This window comes from Pelodiscus sinensis, chromosome 11 (assembly GCF_049634645.1).
Source record: "Pelodiscus sinensis isolate JC-2024 chromosome 11, ASM4963464v1, whole genome shotgun sequence".
NCBI lineage: Eukaryota > Metazoa > Chordata > Testudines > Trionychidae > Pelodiscus > Pelodiscus sinensis.
The window spans coordinates 43,854,803-43,869,034 of record NC_134721.1 but is presented as its reverse complement, the minus strand read 5'-3'; the positions used below and the strand labels follow the sequence as shown (position 1 = coordinate 43,869,034).

The window sequence follows — 14,232 nt, the reverse complement described above, 5'->3', positions numbered from 1 at the left end:
GCAGAGAGAGGGGCTTGCCTGTGTGGAAAGCAACCAAGGCCCAGCTGATTGCCCAGCTGGAAGATAATGACCAGCCACAGGGCCAGGATCTTGTCCCCAGGGGAAGCAGCCAGACCCCCCCTGAGAGTGTGTCAGGCTCAGAGAGGGGGAGGAGCGCTGGAACCCAACGGAGAGATGAGACAGCGTCTCCCAGGAGGCCTGCAAGCCGTAGCCCATCTAGGGCAGGGGACAGCCCAGCGGAGCTGCGGCGCCTGGAGATCCAGCTGCGGATCAGGGAATTGGAAGTAGAGGACCGAGAGAAGGACCGCCAGGACCGAGAGAGGGAGCGCCAAGATCGAGAGAGGCAGCGGCAGCATGAGCTGGCCATGGCAGAGCGGAGAACCGGCGGGGCACCGGCTGCGCCAAGTGCGGATGGGCCCCAGGGTCCCAGGACTGCCAGATGCTTGGAGAGGCCCGTGGTGGCCCAATTGAAGGACATGGGTGACATAGACGGGTTCCTCAGTACCTTTGAGAGGGCCTGTGGACTGCAACGGGTTCCCCCAGCTGACTGGCTGCAGGAGCTCATCCCCGCACTGAGCCAGGAGGCGGCCGGAGTGCTCAGTCAGCTGGAGGACCTACAGCCAGGGGATTACAACCGAGTCAAGGAGGCCCTGCTGCACAAGTTCGGGCTGACCCCCGAGATGTACAGGAAGAAGTTCCGGGGGGTACAGAAAGGGCCACGGGAGACCTATGTGGACCTGGCCTCCCGCCTGGCGCAATACTGCCGCAAGTGGGTGTCTGGAGTCGGAGCCCAGACCGCAGAGGAGCTGCTCAAGCTGGTCATGATGGAGCAGTTCTATGAAGCGTGCCCACCCAAACTGAGGCTGTGGCTCAAGGACCGGAGACCAGAGAACCCCCAGGAGGCCGGGAGACTGGCGGATGAGTTCACAGAGAGCCGGTCCGGGTGTGAACGGGAGTCCCGGAGAGAGAGGGAACCGCGCAGAGACCGGATCTCGGCTGAGCGACGGAGGGAGTCAACTACGGGGCGAGACCAAGGAACAGGTCATCTGTGCCCCAGAGAACCAGCCAGGGCCGGGACAGAGACAGCCCAAAGCCTAACTTGCCATCGCTGTGGGCAAAAAGGCCACAAGAGGGCTCAGTGCACCAGGTCCCAGGACCGGGGACTTTCCAGGGTTAACTGGCTGGGGCGGGAGGAAGGGCAGGCTGCCCCAGAGGCAGGGGCTGGCAGGCAAACCTCAGCTCAGAGAGAGGGGAAGGATGCTCTGTGCACCTCCCCTGGGAGGTCTGATTCTCAGGAGGCGGATTTCTCCGTGTACCGGGTGGGGGCAGGACGGCCCCTGCGGAGCGAGTGCCTCATACCCCTGGAGGTGGATGGTAGGAAGGTGACGGGCTTCTGGGACACGGGGGCGGAGGTGACTCTGGCCCGATCCGACATAGTGGCCCCGGAGCGGATACTACCCCACGCGCAGCTGACCCTGAAGGGCATAGACGGGTCCCCGTTTAAGGTGCCTGTAGCCAGGGTGCATCTGAAATGGGGGGCGAAGGAAGGCCTCAAGGAAGTGGGGGTGCACCCGCACTTGCCCACCGAGGTGCTGATGGGGAACGACCTAGAGGAGTGGCCCCATGAATCCCAGCGGGCTCTAGTCACTACCCAGAGCCAGAGCCAGCGGGGGGCTGACAACGTGGGTCCAGGGAAGGACTCCTGGCAGCGTCCTCAGGGTCCCATCCCAGTGGACACGGGGTCCAGCCAGGCTGGGACTCCGGACCTAGGCAGAGGTGGGGGACAGGTCCCGATCCCTGCCTCAGCAGCTGAATTCCAGGCTGAGGTGCAGGCAGACCCCTCCTTGCAGAGGCTGAGGGACCAGGCTGGCCTCCGTGCAGCTCAGCCCCGGGGGAGAGGTGGCCAGGAGAGATTCCTGCGGGAGCGTGGGCTCCTGTTCCGTGAGTGGCTCCCCCCCAGGAAGGCGAGGGCATGGAGGGTAGAGCGGCAGCTGGTCGTCCCCCGAAAGTATCGCCTCAAGCTGCTGTATTTGGCCCACGATTCCCCCATTGGGGGCCACCGGGGGATCCGGAGCACCCAGCTGAAGCTGCTCCAGCACTTCTATTGGCCGGGAATCTTTACAGCCGTGCAGCGGTACTGCCGGTCCTGTGACTCCTGCCAGAGGGGCGGGAAGGCCCAAGACAGGAGGAAAGCGGCTTGGGGGTCTCTACCCCAGATAGACCCTCTGGGCTGGCTGAGAGAGTTATGGGAGGGGAAGTCCTCCCTGGATGGAGCATCGGGGGTGGAAGCCGCCCTGGCTGTCCAGAGAAGGCTCGCTGGGCTCATGGCCCCGGCCCGAGAGACCCCGGCCAGAGATCAAGGCCAGCGGAAGGGTGGGTGTGACCCCCGAGGACAGGCCTGCGCCAGTCGCCCTGGAGCGGGGCGGCGAGTGGACAGAGGGAAGCCAATTCATGTGGGGCCTCGCCACGGCCGGCCCGAGTCAAGGGGAGCACCCATGTCCCCAGGGCGGGTTCCCACGCAGAGGACCCGAACTTCCCCAGGTCACGAGCGGAGTGACCCTGCTCAGTTCGCTCTCGGAGGGGGGAGAACTGTGACGTAGTGGGGGTACCTGGCTGGTTTCTATGCTGCTGGCTCTGGGGGAACCCCCACTGGCTGTCGTGGGGACCACGACCCAGCAAAACAGGATGAGTCACTATGCAAACCAGTGGCCAGACACCCCCCATGGAGAGGAACAAAGGAAGGTGGAATGCTGCCTTGGCTGGGGGGCAGGGCTGGAAGTGAGTGAGTTGGTTGCTGGCTGTCGGAGGGCATGGAGGAGAGCCTAGGGGAAGGGGCTGGAGTTTAGGGGCCCAGTCTCCCCCATCTCAAGGGGGCCTGAGGCATCCTAGCCCAGTTCCTGTAACCAGATTACATCTGTGCTGCGCTGTGCTGGAGGAGCAATAAACCACCCTCAATTCCACTGGCTGGTGCAGTCTGTTTGTGCCATTTCGGGGTGCAGGAGACGGGGAACCCCCAACACGCCGTCACAGAGTGCAGCTTGGGAACCGGCTCCGCTTCCTGCCTGGGGTGCCCAGCTACCCCGGGGCACTGGGCCCAGCTACCCCAGGGGAACTGAGCCCAGCTACCCCGGGGCACCGGGCCCAGCTACCCCAGGGGAACTGAGCCCAGCTACCCCGGGGCACCGGGCCCAGCTACCCCAGGGGAATTGAGCCCAGCTACCCCAAGGGCACCGGGCCCAGCTACCCCAGGGGAATTGAGCCCAGCTACCCCAAGAGCACCGGGCCCAGCTACCCCAGGGGAATTGAGCCCAGCTACCCCGGGGCACCGGGCCCAGCTACCCCAGGGGAATTGAGCCCAGCTACCCCAAGGGCACCGGGCCCAGCTACCCCAGGGGAACTGAGCCCAGCTACCCCAAGAGCACCGGGCCCAGCTACCCCAGGGGAATTGAGCCCAGCTACCCCAAGGGCACCGGGCCCAGCTACCCCAGGGGAATTGAGCCCAGCTACCCCAAGGGCACTGGGCCCAGCTACCCCAGGGGAACTGAGCCCAGCTACCCCAAGAGCACCGGGCCCAGCTACCCCAGGGGAATTGAGCCCAGCTACCCCAAGGGCACCAGGCCCAGCTACCCCAGGGGAACTGAGCCCAGCTACCCCAAGAGCACCGGGCCCAGCTACCCCAGGGGAATTGAGCCCAGCTACCCCAAGAGCACCGGGCCCAGCTACCCCAGGGGAATTGAGCCCAGCTACCCCAAGAGCACCGGGCCCAGCTACCCCAGGGGAACTGAGCCCAGCTACCCCAAGAGCACCGGGCCCAGCTACCCCAGGGGAATTGAGCCCAGCTACCCCAAGGGCACCGGGCCCAGCTACCCCAGGGGAACTGAGCCCAGCTACCCCAAGAGCACCAGGCCCAGCTACCCCAGGGGAATTGAGCCCAGCTACCCCAAGGGCACCGGGCCCAGCTACCCCAGGGGAACTGAGCCCAGCTACCCCAAGAGCACCGGGCCCAGCTACCCCAGGGGAATTGAGCCCAGCTACCCCAAGAGCACCGGGCCCAGCTACCCCAGGGGAATTGAGCCCAGCTACCCCAAGAGCACCGGGCCCAGCTACCCCAGGGGAATTGAGCCCAGATACCCCAAGGGCACTGGGCCCAGCTACCCCAGGGGAACTGAGCCCAGCTACCCCAGGGCACCGGGCCCAGCTACCCCAAGAGCACCGGGCCCAGCTACCCCAGGGGAATTGAGCCCAGCTACCCCAAGAGCACCGGGCCCAGCTACCCCAGGGGAATTGAGCCCAGCTACCCCAAGGGCACCGGGCCCAGCTATCCCAGGGGAACTGAGCCCAGCTACCCCAAGAGCACCGGGCCCAGCTACCCCAGGGGAATTGAGCCCAGCTACCCCAAGGGCACCGGGCCCAGCTACCCCAGGGGAACTGAGCCCAGCTACCCCAAGAGCACCGGGCCCAGCTACCCCAGGGGAATTGAGCCCACTACCCCAAGGGCACCGGGCCCAGCTACCCCAGGGGAACTGAGCCCAGCTACCCCAAGAGCACCGGGCCCAGCTACCCCAGGGGAATTGAGCCCAGCTACCCCAAGGGCACCGGGCCCAGCTACCCCAGGGGAATTGAGCCCAGCTACCCCAAGAGCACCGGGCCCAGCTACCCCGGGGGAATTGAGCCCAGCTACCCCAAGGGCACCGGGCCCAGCTACCCCAGGGGAATTGAGCCCAGCTACCCCAAGGGCACCGGGCCCAGCTACCCCAGGGGAATTGAGCCCAGCTACCCCAAGGGCACCGGGCCCAGCTACCCCAGGGGAATTGAGCCCAGCTACCCCGGGGCACCGGGCCCAGCTACCCCGGGGGAATTGAGCCCAGCTACCCCAGAGGCACCGGGTTCAGCTACCCCAAGGGCACCAGGCCCAGCTACCCCAGTGGCAACGGGCCCGGCTTCGGCAGGACTCCCAGGGGCAGAGCTGGGGCAGGTTACTGTGGGAGGAAGCCTTAGTCATGGGGAGAGACCCTACATCCTCGGGTGGGCTCAATGCATGTCGCCCCTGTTGGCCTGCCCCCCCAGGCCGGGTGTGCGCCAGGGTTCCTCTTGGCCACAGTGGTGGGGAGTCTGCGGGGGCCCTGGCACACCTTCTCTGGGGACCCCCAGTCGCTGCCATGCCGGGGGCCCCACAGCTGCTCCGAAGGCAGCGGGAGCCAGCCAATATGGCAGGTACAAGAACCCGTCAGCGCTCTCGGATTAGAAAGCCTCGACCTCGGGGCCCCTGGCATCACCCTGGCCACTGCAGTCACACTCGCCACGCCATTGTCAGAGCTGCATCTAGGGGTCACCTGGGGAACATGCATTTCCAAGGGGGGCTGTAACGTACCAGCCAGGGGCCAAACCAGCCCCGATTCTCTCCTCCTAGCAGGCTGCCTAAGACAAAGACAGAGCCTATGGACTTTGGGAGCAGAAAGCCTGTGGCAAGGAGTTCCACGGCTACTTGGCCAAGTTTCAAAAGCTTTATGTCCAGCAACCATGGCTGCCTGTAACGTTTCAAAGATGCCCCCGCCCACCATCACAGGGTGGGACTCACCGCTGCGGCGCCTCCTGCTGGTAGCACTGGGAATTAGCCCTTGCATCAACAAGGCACCTCCTGCCTGCTGGTGTCTTCCCCGTCCAGGCTCCATGCTCTTGCTCCGCGCCCGTGTTGCTCCCAGACTGCGGTGCCCTCTTCAGGACACTGACCCCTGGCAGTGCCCACTCCAGGGGTCTCTCACCCCCTTCCGGGGTCAGCCGCCGTCCTTCATCTAGCGCCTGCCACTGTGGCCAACGGCAGCCTCAGTCCAGCCCCTCAGGCCAGGGGCCAGTCACAGATCTTCTAGGCCACACGCCAATGGTGGCCAGATATGGTGCAAAGGGAAAGGGGGAATCCCTAGGCCCACTCACTGCTCTGGGTCCCAACCCAGCGACCCTCTGGCAGCAGCTTCGCCCTGCCCCCCTCCACTGCCTCTAGTTCCCTGGGGCCCTTTGCCCCCTCCTGGCCCTTGTAGTCTGGTCGGGATCACTTGCTAGAGGGGCCATGGGCTGCATTTCCCACAAGTGTGGGGAGGGGAAGACAGAGGTGAGCCCCCCCGCCGTGGGCCAGATAAGGGACTCTGGCCTGGGCCCCTCGGTTGGGGGTCAGACTGGACAGCGCCCCCAGCTGGCTGGCCTGTTTTCCCTTCTCCCTCTGTAAAAGGGCCAGGAAATGCTGGCAGGGCGAGGGGCAGGGGGAGCTGGTCAGAGCTCTGGGGGATCACAGGTAGGCTGGGGTGGCCAAGGGAGCATTAGCTACCCGCCTCCCCCCCCCCCCCGAGAACTTCTCCACCGCCCAGCTCTAGCAGTCGGGGGCTTTTTATCCAGCGAACCGGCTCCGTTTGCAAGGTCTTCGAACCCCAGCTGCGGCTCCCTGGAAACCAGCCCCCTCCGTCCTGCCGGGCTGGGTACAGCTCGTTACTTGCTGGAACAAGAGCTTGGCTGACACCCGCCCGGGGGACGCACCAGGCGGCCCGGCCTCCCTCTCCCGCTCACAGAGGGCTGCTCTGTGTCAGCACACACAGCCGCTGTGACTCCACGCAGCTGGGCCCTGCCCGGGCGCTTTGCGGAGCCCTTCTCACCGCTGCCTCCTGCTAGGCGGGAGTCCGGGGGTGGCAGCATGTCGGAGGTGCCGGGAGCTGCCCCTCCCGCCACCGGAAAGGTAGGGCCCGCCCAGGGCGGTGTTAGGGCCAGGAGCGAGATTTCATCGAGGAGGGATGTTCGGTGCACGGATGCTGGTGCCTGCCTCTCGTGTAGACATGTTGCACCCGTGCGGATCATGAGCGGCGGCCAGGTGGCCTCTCCTAGTCAGAAAGCACCACAGATGCAAAGCACAGCTACTACTGTCGACAGCGGGGGCTCCCCACGCTGCACATGCGGCAAAGGGGGCCTGGCTTTGGCCGTTACAGACCCCCGCCGCATCCCTGCCCCGGGCTCCTCTCCTACAGACTTCACGGAAGGCTCCTTTTGTCCATGTTCTGCAAGCCCTTTACAATCCCCAGGCCCTGTCCACTCATCGGCTAACGAACCCAGGGTAACTGACGCCGCCATGTGGGAATGGGCGATCTCCAGCTCCCAGCCCTACGGATTCTATTCTCCCATTTCCCAGCATGACGACGCTGTAAAAATAATCATCGCCCAAGTGTGGGCCTTATGGTAGAGCCATGCCTGGTTCAACCCGCCTGACGGTGTTCCCTCTGCCGTCCCCAGACTGCTCCTCAGACTTCTAAGCCAAACGGGGTGCATCGTTCTCTTCTTCGAGACAAACGAGGCTTCTGTGCCCTGCGCGTCTTTTGCCTCTATTTCTAGACAGTTGTTAAAATAGATCGCGTGGGAAATACATTAGCATCGATCACAGACAGAATTAGAAATGCCTCGGGAGCTGGCCGGGGTGGAGGAAATACCCAGCCAGGAGCCCTGAGGCCCAGGATCCACAGAGGCTCCCAAATCGACAGCAGGGAAGAGCCGAATGAGCTTTGAGGCGCTAGGCCTTTGTATTTATTGCTGGCTGTCTCTGCCCAGGGAGGGGAGCAGGCAAGGGAAGGGCTCCGTCCCCGGCCGGGGCACGCACGTGATCGCACGCACAGTATTACCGTCAGCGCTGTCGCCACCGGCTATTGCTCCGACAGCCCCTGATGCTTGCTAGGGCCTGAAATCGGCAGGATTGCCCCCTGGATCCACTCACACGCGTCAGCTCTCCCTGCCAACCTGCATTTGTCACGGCCAGGCACTGAAGGAGCTGCCATCGCTGGGGATTAGGCCGGGTGGCGCGGCAGGAGCCTTAAGGCAACCCAGCTCCCACCCCCCTGCCGCCATTGCTGGGCTCCCCTCTGTGCATCGCGTGTCAGTTTCACCCGCCTCCCCAGAGGTCGCTGGCCTTGGAGAGATCCCTGCTGAGCCAAGCGCAGCTCCCCCGGACAAGGGGCAGCTTTCGAGATGCTGCAGCCCGGCGTCCTGAGGAAGTGACCTGTTCTGGGGTCCCAGGAGCCGGCACACGACTGAGTCGAGAGGAGAGAAGCCAGCCCCAAACCCTGTCTCAAGAGGACCTGCTCCAGAGTGACTCCTTGCCTGCCCTGCACAACTACGGCAAGTTACTGCTGCTCCCCAGGCTCCCGCATCTGGAAAGACCAGGCCCTGAAACAGAGGAAGGCAGTGTTGCCTAGTGGCTTGAGCAAAGGAAGGAGACACCGAAGGGGCCTGAGGTTCTCCTACATCCACCCCCGCAACCGAGGCACTAGGTAACCTTTGGCATGTCACCTGATCTCCCTGCGCCTCCATCGCCAGGTCTAGTCCTCTAGCAGACGAGGTAACTGCAGAACCCAACAGCTCCGACGCTGCGTCTGACTTCGGCGCTGGAGTAACGGCAGGGAAGACGCTGGGGGAGGAAGAGGATTCGCTCTCCCGAGCGCCTTTGGCTTTTGCCGGCTCCCTGACTTCCTGCTTTCTCCCCCTTTGGCTCCCACCCTCTATGCCCAGCACCGCTGGATTTACTCAGGAGGAAGGCAAAGCCCTCCCCCCGGGCCCAGCAGGTGTTGGGCCGTCCTTGGGCTGCTCCATCCTTCTCCGGGCGGAGAGCAGGCACCCGGGGCCGAGGGGGCGCTCAGTTGGTTTCTTCCGGGATTTGGCCTGGAATTCTGAAGCCCCTCATGGTTTGGTCCAACGTGTCCCGGGGGCTGGAGTTGCCGTAGCTGGAGCGGGTCTCCAGCGTGCAGCTGGTTCTCTGCAGGAACTGCAGGAAGTTCTCCTGGAGGGAGCCCTCCCGGCTGGAGAGACAGAGCTCCTGGCTCAAGGGCCTGTTGAGGCAGCTCCGCCCCAGCCGGGACAGCTCCTCCCGGATCTGGCGGTTCAGCAGCCCGTAGAAAAAGGGGTTGATGGCGAAGGAGGAGTAGGCGAGCCAGGTGACGACCGTCTCCCCCTGGCCCCGGCCCGGGCTGACCGAGTTGATGGCGCAGTATAAATGGAAGGAGAAAAAAGGCAGCCAGCAGCACAAGAACTGGCCCACGATGAGGGCCAAGGTCACGGCAGCTTTCCCCCCGCCCAGCATGCGCTCTGGGGACAGCCTGGCCGGCAGGGTGCGGCTGGTGATGATGGTGACTTGGCTGTCCAGGGACTCCGATCGCAGCCGGGGGGCGGCGGTCCAGGACGGGACGGGCGCGTGCTGCATGGCGGCGACCCGGGCCACTTTGTAGATGCTGCAGTAGACGGCGAAGATGACCCCGGTGGGCAGGAAGAAGCAGAGGGCGCTGAAGACAACGACGAAGACCTTTTTGTGGGTCCCCGGGCTCCAGGACACGGTGCACTTACTGGCGCTCGTGGCCCCGTTGTCTAGGGGCCACCCCACCAGCGCCAGGACGGTGACCAGGATGGACTTCACCCAGATGAAGACCACCACCATGGCCGCCAGCCCCACGGTCATCTTGGCCTCGTAGCGCATGGGGTGGACGATGTAGTAATACCGCTCCACGCTGATGGCGGAGATGGTGAGAATGGAGGCGCTGACGACGCAGACGTTCAAGAAGATGAAGGCCTGGCACTCGGCGATGCTGTAGATCACCCTGTTGAAGCACGGGCAGCTGGCAATGATCCCCAGCGGCATCAGGAAGATGGCGGACAAGAGATCCACCAGGCAGAGGTGGCAGACAAAGATGAACTTCCTCAGCAGGGGGGTCTTGAGGATGACCACCAGCACGGCCACGTTGGCCACCAGGGCGGTGACGTTCAGCAGGACCATGAAGAAAAGGCCGACGGCCTCCTGGAACTGGGACAGCTCTGGTAGAGAGGAGGCGTCGCGCCCCGGCGTGGCGTTCAGCCCACTTCTGTTTGCCATTGTGCCGCCGGGCTGCTCCGGGGTCTCCAGCGCCTAGGAAGCAGGAACGAGTTGCTAGCGTCTCCGAGCGGGAATCGTCACCACCCCCATCATCTTCCCTGGTGGAGCTTCTTCCCTGCGGGGGAGGAAGGGAAGGCAGCCAACCTGAGAAGTGAGGGAGCAAGGAGAAGGTCTGGAGAGCGACTGGGCCCCCCCGGGGGGGGCACGAGCCCCTCACCTTTCCGATTGGTCCTGCCCAGGCCGGGGTAACGCCCCTCCCCACCGAAGGCCTCGAGCCAGAGAGGAGGGAACCTGAGAACAAAGCCGGCTCCTTGGCTGCCCGTGGCTTCCCCACGGAGGTTGCCAGTGAGGAAATTGGGCCCGTGGCTTGGTGCTGTGGACACCCGACCCTTGAGAACTGGCCTGGGACCAGCCGCAGCCTGTGGTGCTCAGGAGGCGGCCATGTTGGGTCCTTCCCATCCACGTGGGTCACCTACCCAGTAGTGTGTCACTAGGCCCTCGCAGTCCATTAAACGTGGCTTCAGGTTCCTCCTCAGCAATCCCCCCGGGTTGGAAGCAGGGACCTCCACCACAAGCCCCCTGTCCCTCCCCCAGGCCAGACACTTCCCTGGGCTTTCCACGGGACGTGAAAGGAGGGGAACAAAACGGGGGGAGCTAGATGGCTGTACAATAACGACTGGTCCAGAGAAGGTGGATCGGGAGCATCTCTGTCCCTTCGGCCTTGTGGCATTCAGTGAAGTGGAAAGGTGGGCAATTCAAAACCAAGGGGTGGCCATTTGCCACACGGCACCCCCATGAACCAGCGGAACTCATTGCCACTGGAAGCTGCAGGGCAGTCACTCGCTTAGCAAGATTCAGAAAGGGATTGGACACTCCGCTGGAAAACCAGATCCAGAATCCCCCCCGCTAATGGGAACACACCTGTCGCGAGGGTCATTGACCCTCACACTTACGCCAGTCTCCAGAGGCACGGGGGGCGGAGGTCTCCCGAGCGCTCCTCCAACAGAGACAGGCCAGTGGGCTGGAGGGCTGTGCCCTGAGGTGGGGGATCCAGTCCCCGCAGCTGGGTCCAGTGGCAATGCTGCCATGGATGGAAGTCTCTTCCCTTCTAACAGCCCCCCCATCCATCGCCACCAAGCTCCCATTGGGGTCCGGTAGCACTTCCCTGCTTCCCACTTTCCATAACTTTTCTTTTCTTTAAGCCCTGCCCCTTTCGGCTGCCAGGGACTTTCTAAATTAAGGATCAAACACGTTCCCTGCTGCTGTGGGGCCGTAGATCCCCGGGACCGCCCCTCAGAGAGCCGGACACGCTGGGGGACCACTCCCCGGGCCGCGCGGGCAGGTGCCTGGGTTCAGGACTCTGAGCTGCCCTAGGCAGGGTTCTGCAGCTTCCCAGAGAAGCCTGGATTTCCCCGTTCCCGGCTGCGAGAGCCTTGCCGCGGGCCGGCCCCACAGGCAATTGGTGTAACCGAATTGCCCCATGCGGTGAACCCGCTGCTGTCCGATCTCTCTGCCCCCCGTGCCGGTAACTCACTTCCTAAGCCCATCCTGCCTTTGGGGCGCTTAGCGCAAAACCGTCGGCAAGGAGGGGCCAGATCCCTCGAGCGGGGGGTGCCAAGGGCCCCCCAGGATCGGGCCCCCGCCTACCGCTGTCGTTTAGGAAGAGACTCCTCCCTACCCGCCCCTTTCCCACTCATCCTGCCAGGAGGTGGGGATCTCACCTGGCTCCAGGGCCCCAGGCTGGCTTCCCCCGCTGGCCAGCTGAGCGACTGTGACCTCAGACAAGCCGCGATGGCCTCAGATCTGCCTGCCCCTAGGCTCCCAGCGGCCTTGGAGGACCCTGCGGCCGGTGCCCCACTCTCGGGGGGCAGGGAGACACGAACGAGCAAAGCCCTCCCGGAGCAAGGCCGCTGGTATCTCACCTCCGCGCGCCCACTTGTGGGGCCAGGCCAGCGTGGGGGGGCCCCCCTCTCAGCCGCAGCACCTGGGACGACGCAGGGTCTCCCAGCATCCTCTGGGGCGCAGGGGGCACACAGGCTGGGCAGCGGTCCCCTCTGGCTGGCTGCCGCCGCTCTGCGCGCGGATGGCACAGGCTGTCACATCTGGCCCTTGCCTGGCCTTTTAAAGCCCTGTCAGTCACACCCAGAGTTCTGCTGGGTCCTAAGCAGCCCCACGCTCTCAGGCCCACGCCCCGGCCCCCGGCTGCCCTGGCCCCGCGCTGCCAAAGGTCCCCCCTCCGGAGCGTCAGCCCTGCAGGGAAGGGAGGAGGGCCAGGTCTGGCCCACACCCAACGCAGCCCTCCAAGGGGGACAAGGCGGGGGGGGGGGCGCGGAGGCTTAGGGAGGGCCGAGGGGCTGGGCTCAGGCTGCTGACGGGACAATTGTGCTGGGTCCATCCCCCCCGCTCCTCACTACAGCTGTAGGGGGCGCTCTAGGGTTCTCCCCAGGCTTCCCCCCACCCCAGCCTGGCCAGGGGGTCCCAGGCATCTGGGCCGGGGAACCCGCATCTACTCTGGGCAAGGCCTCCCAGCCCAGGGGTCCATGTGGCTCAGGCTCCCTGCCGTCAACCAGCCCTGCCTGGAGGGGACCCCCCTGGCGCTGGGGGCTGGCTCCCCTGGTGCCTGTGTCTGCTCTGCCCCCCGGGAACGCAGCACCCCCGATGCACAGCCCAGGGCCAAGAGTGCCTGCCTGGCCAGGGATTGCAGGGGCTAGCCCCCCTCCAGGGGGTCCCCAAATCCAGAGGTGCCCAGAATGACTGGTCACTGCGGAAACCTTGGCCCAGGCAGCGGCGATGTCAATGGCTGCTAGCGTCTCGTGGGAAGAGGCGAGGTGGGTGCTGGGCAGTGGGTGGGAGTCGGGGTCTGAGGTCGAGCATCAGCTCCCTCTGCCACTGACCCGGGACATGTCCTTGGGCAAGTCCCTTCCCCGCGAGGGTAACATGGTGGTAACAACCACTCCCCAGGAGGGGCTGGCCGGTTCATTCGCTCTCTGCAAGACGCCGGGGCAGAGCAGGGATGAGAGAGGGGCTCAGACCTGACCCCAGCGCCAAACCCTGCCCGGGGAAGCCGTCAGAGGCCTTGGCCACACTCTGCACTGGGTAGTGACTCAGAGCTCGCACCCTCTGGGCTGGCACCAATGCGTGTGAGCAGCCAGCGTTGCAGCAGCTGCGGGCACCAGGCCTGGCCGATGCTGCCTCCTGCCACGGCGCTGTGGGTCTGCAGAGCCCGGGGCCGGAACGGATGAGCGCTGACGGGGGCCGGGGACGTTGCAGCCTCACTCAGCGGCGGGGGTGGGGGTGCAGTCACAGCCCTAAGGCAGCGCCCACAAAATACACCAGCTGAGTCTGTGATTGTCTCCCCCACGGGGCCGGGCCCAGCCAATGCAACCAGCAGCCGCAGAGCCAACACCTGCTCCCCTCGCGGGGGTGGGACAGGGCCCAGGTCCAGGCCCCCTTCACGGCTGTGGCAAGAGGGCCCCCCGTGCTCAAGGCGGACAGGGACAGGCCAGAGCCCACCAGAGGGATCAGCCCTTCTCCACAGAGCAGAGGCTGGAACTGCTGGGCCTACACATGCCCCCTGGGCCCGGGAGGCGGGGGGCGGAGGAGAAGGCAGGGAGCCCCGCCGGGGGTGGGGGGGGGAGCTGGGGGAGTTCCCATTGCAGCCCCTGGTTTGCTTCCGGGATCTTTTTATTTTTACATCTCTGGCGTGTTTGTGCCCTGGAGGAACCAGCTGCAGGGATCTGATTGGCCGGCCAGCAGAACAGGGCGGGGCCAGTGGGGGTGCAGCTGGCTGGAGTTTTGCTCCCATTGCCCTGTGCTGTCACGCGTGGGGGTGGGGGGGGCAAAGCCACTTGCAGCCTTGTGCCCCAGCGGCAATATTGACACAGAGGGCACGGAAGGGGGGGGAAGGGGGGGGCAGTGCTTATGTCTTAACGAGGGCCCAGGTACCATTAGCATCCTGCTCCTGTTCCGCTGCTAAGCGTGTCCTTAGGCCGGTAGGAACAGGGAGTTCGGGGCCAGGGTGAGGGGCACCGGCAGGTAGAGCCGGGCTGCTTGTGCAGAAGCTCATCACACACTTCAAGGGGCCCCGATTTCAGCCAGAGGTGCCCCTTGGGCTCAGGTCCCTGCTGCGGCTGAGCCCCGGCCTGGCCTGCCGCCCGTACCCGGCCCTTCAGGGCTCTGCCAGGGCTGCTGGTGCTGGTAAGAGGCGGGGGGGGGACGCATGAGGAGCAGCAGCCTGGCTGGAGCCCATCGCCCTGTTCCGCAATGGCTTTCCCCCGCCCCGAGTCCCCTTCACAGCCTGGGCCCCGCTGCTCCAAGCCATCTACGGGAACAGGCCTCAGCCGCCA

At 65.0% G+C, this 14,232-nt stretch overlaps 1 protein-coding gene across 1 annotated transcript; it reads right to left on the bottom strand.

Moving 5' to 3' along the window:
• Positions 1-7,735: 7,735 nt before the first annotated feature.
• GPR62 (G protein-coupled receptor 62) lies at positions 7,736-10,055 on the bottom strand. The gene has a single exon (XM_075939754.1). It carries the CDS (start codon positions 9,884-9,886, stop codon positions 8,660-8,662), a length of 1,227 nt encoding a protein of 408 aa, XP_075795869.1. The 5' UTR covers positions 9,887-10,055; the 3' UTR covers positions 7,736-8,659.
• Between the last annotated feature and the right edge of the window lie 4,177 nt (positions 10,056-14,232).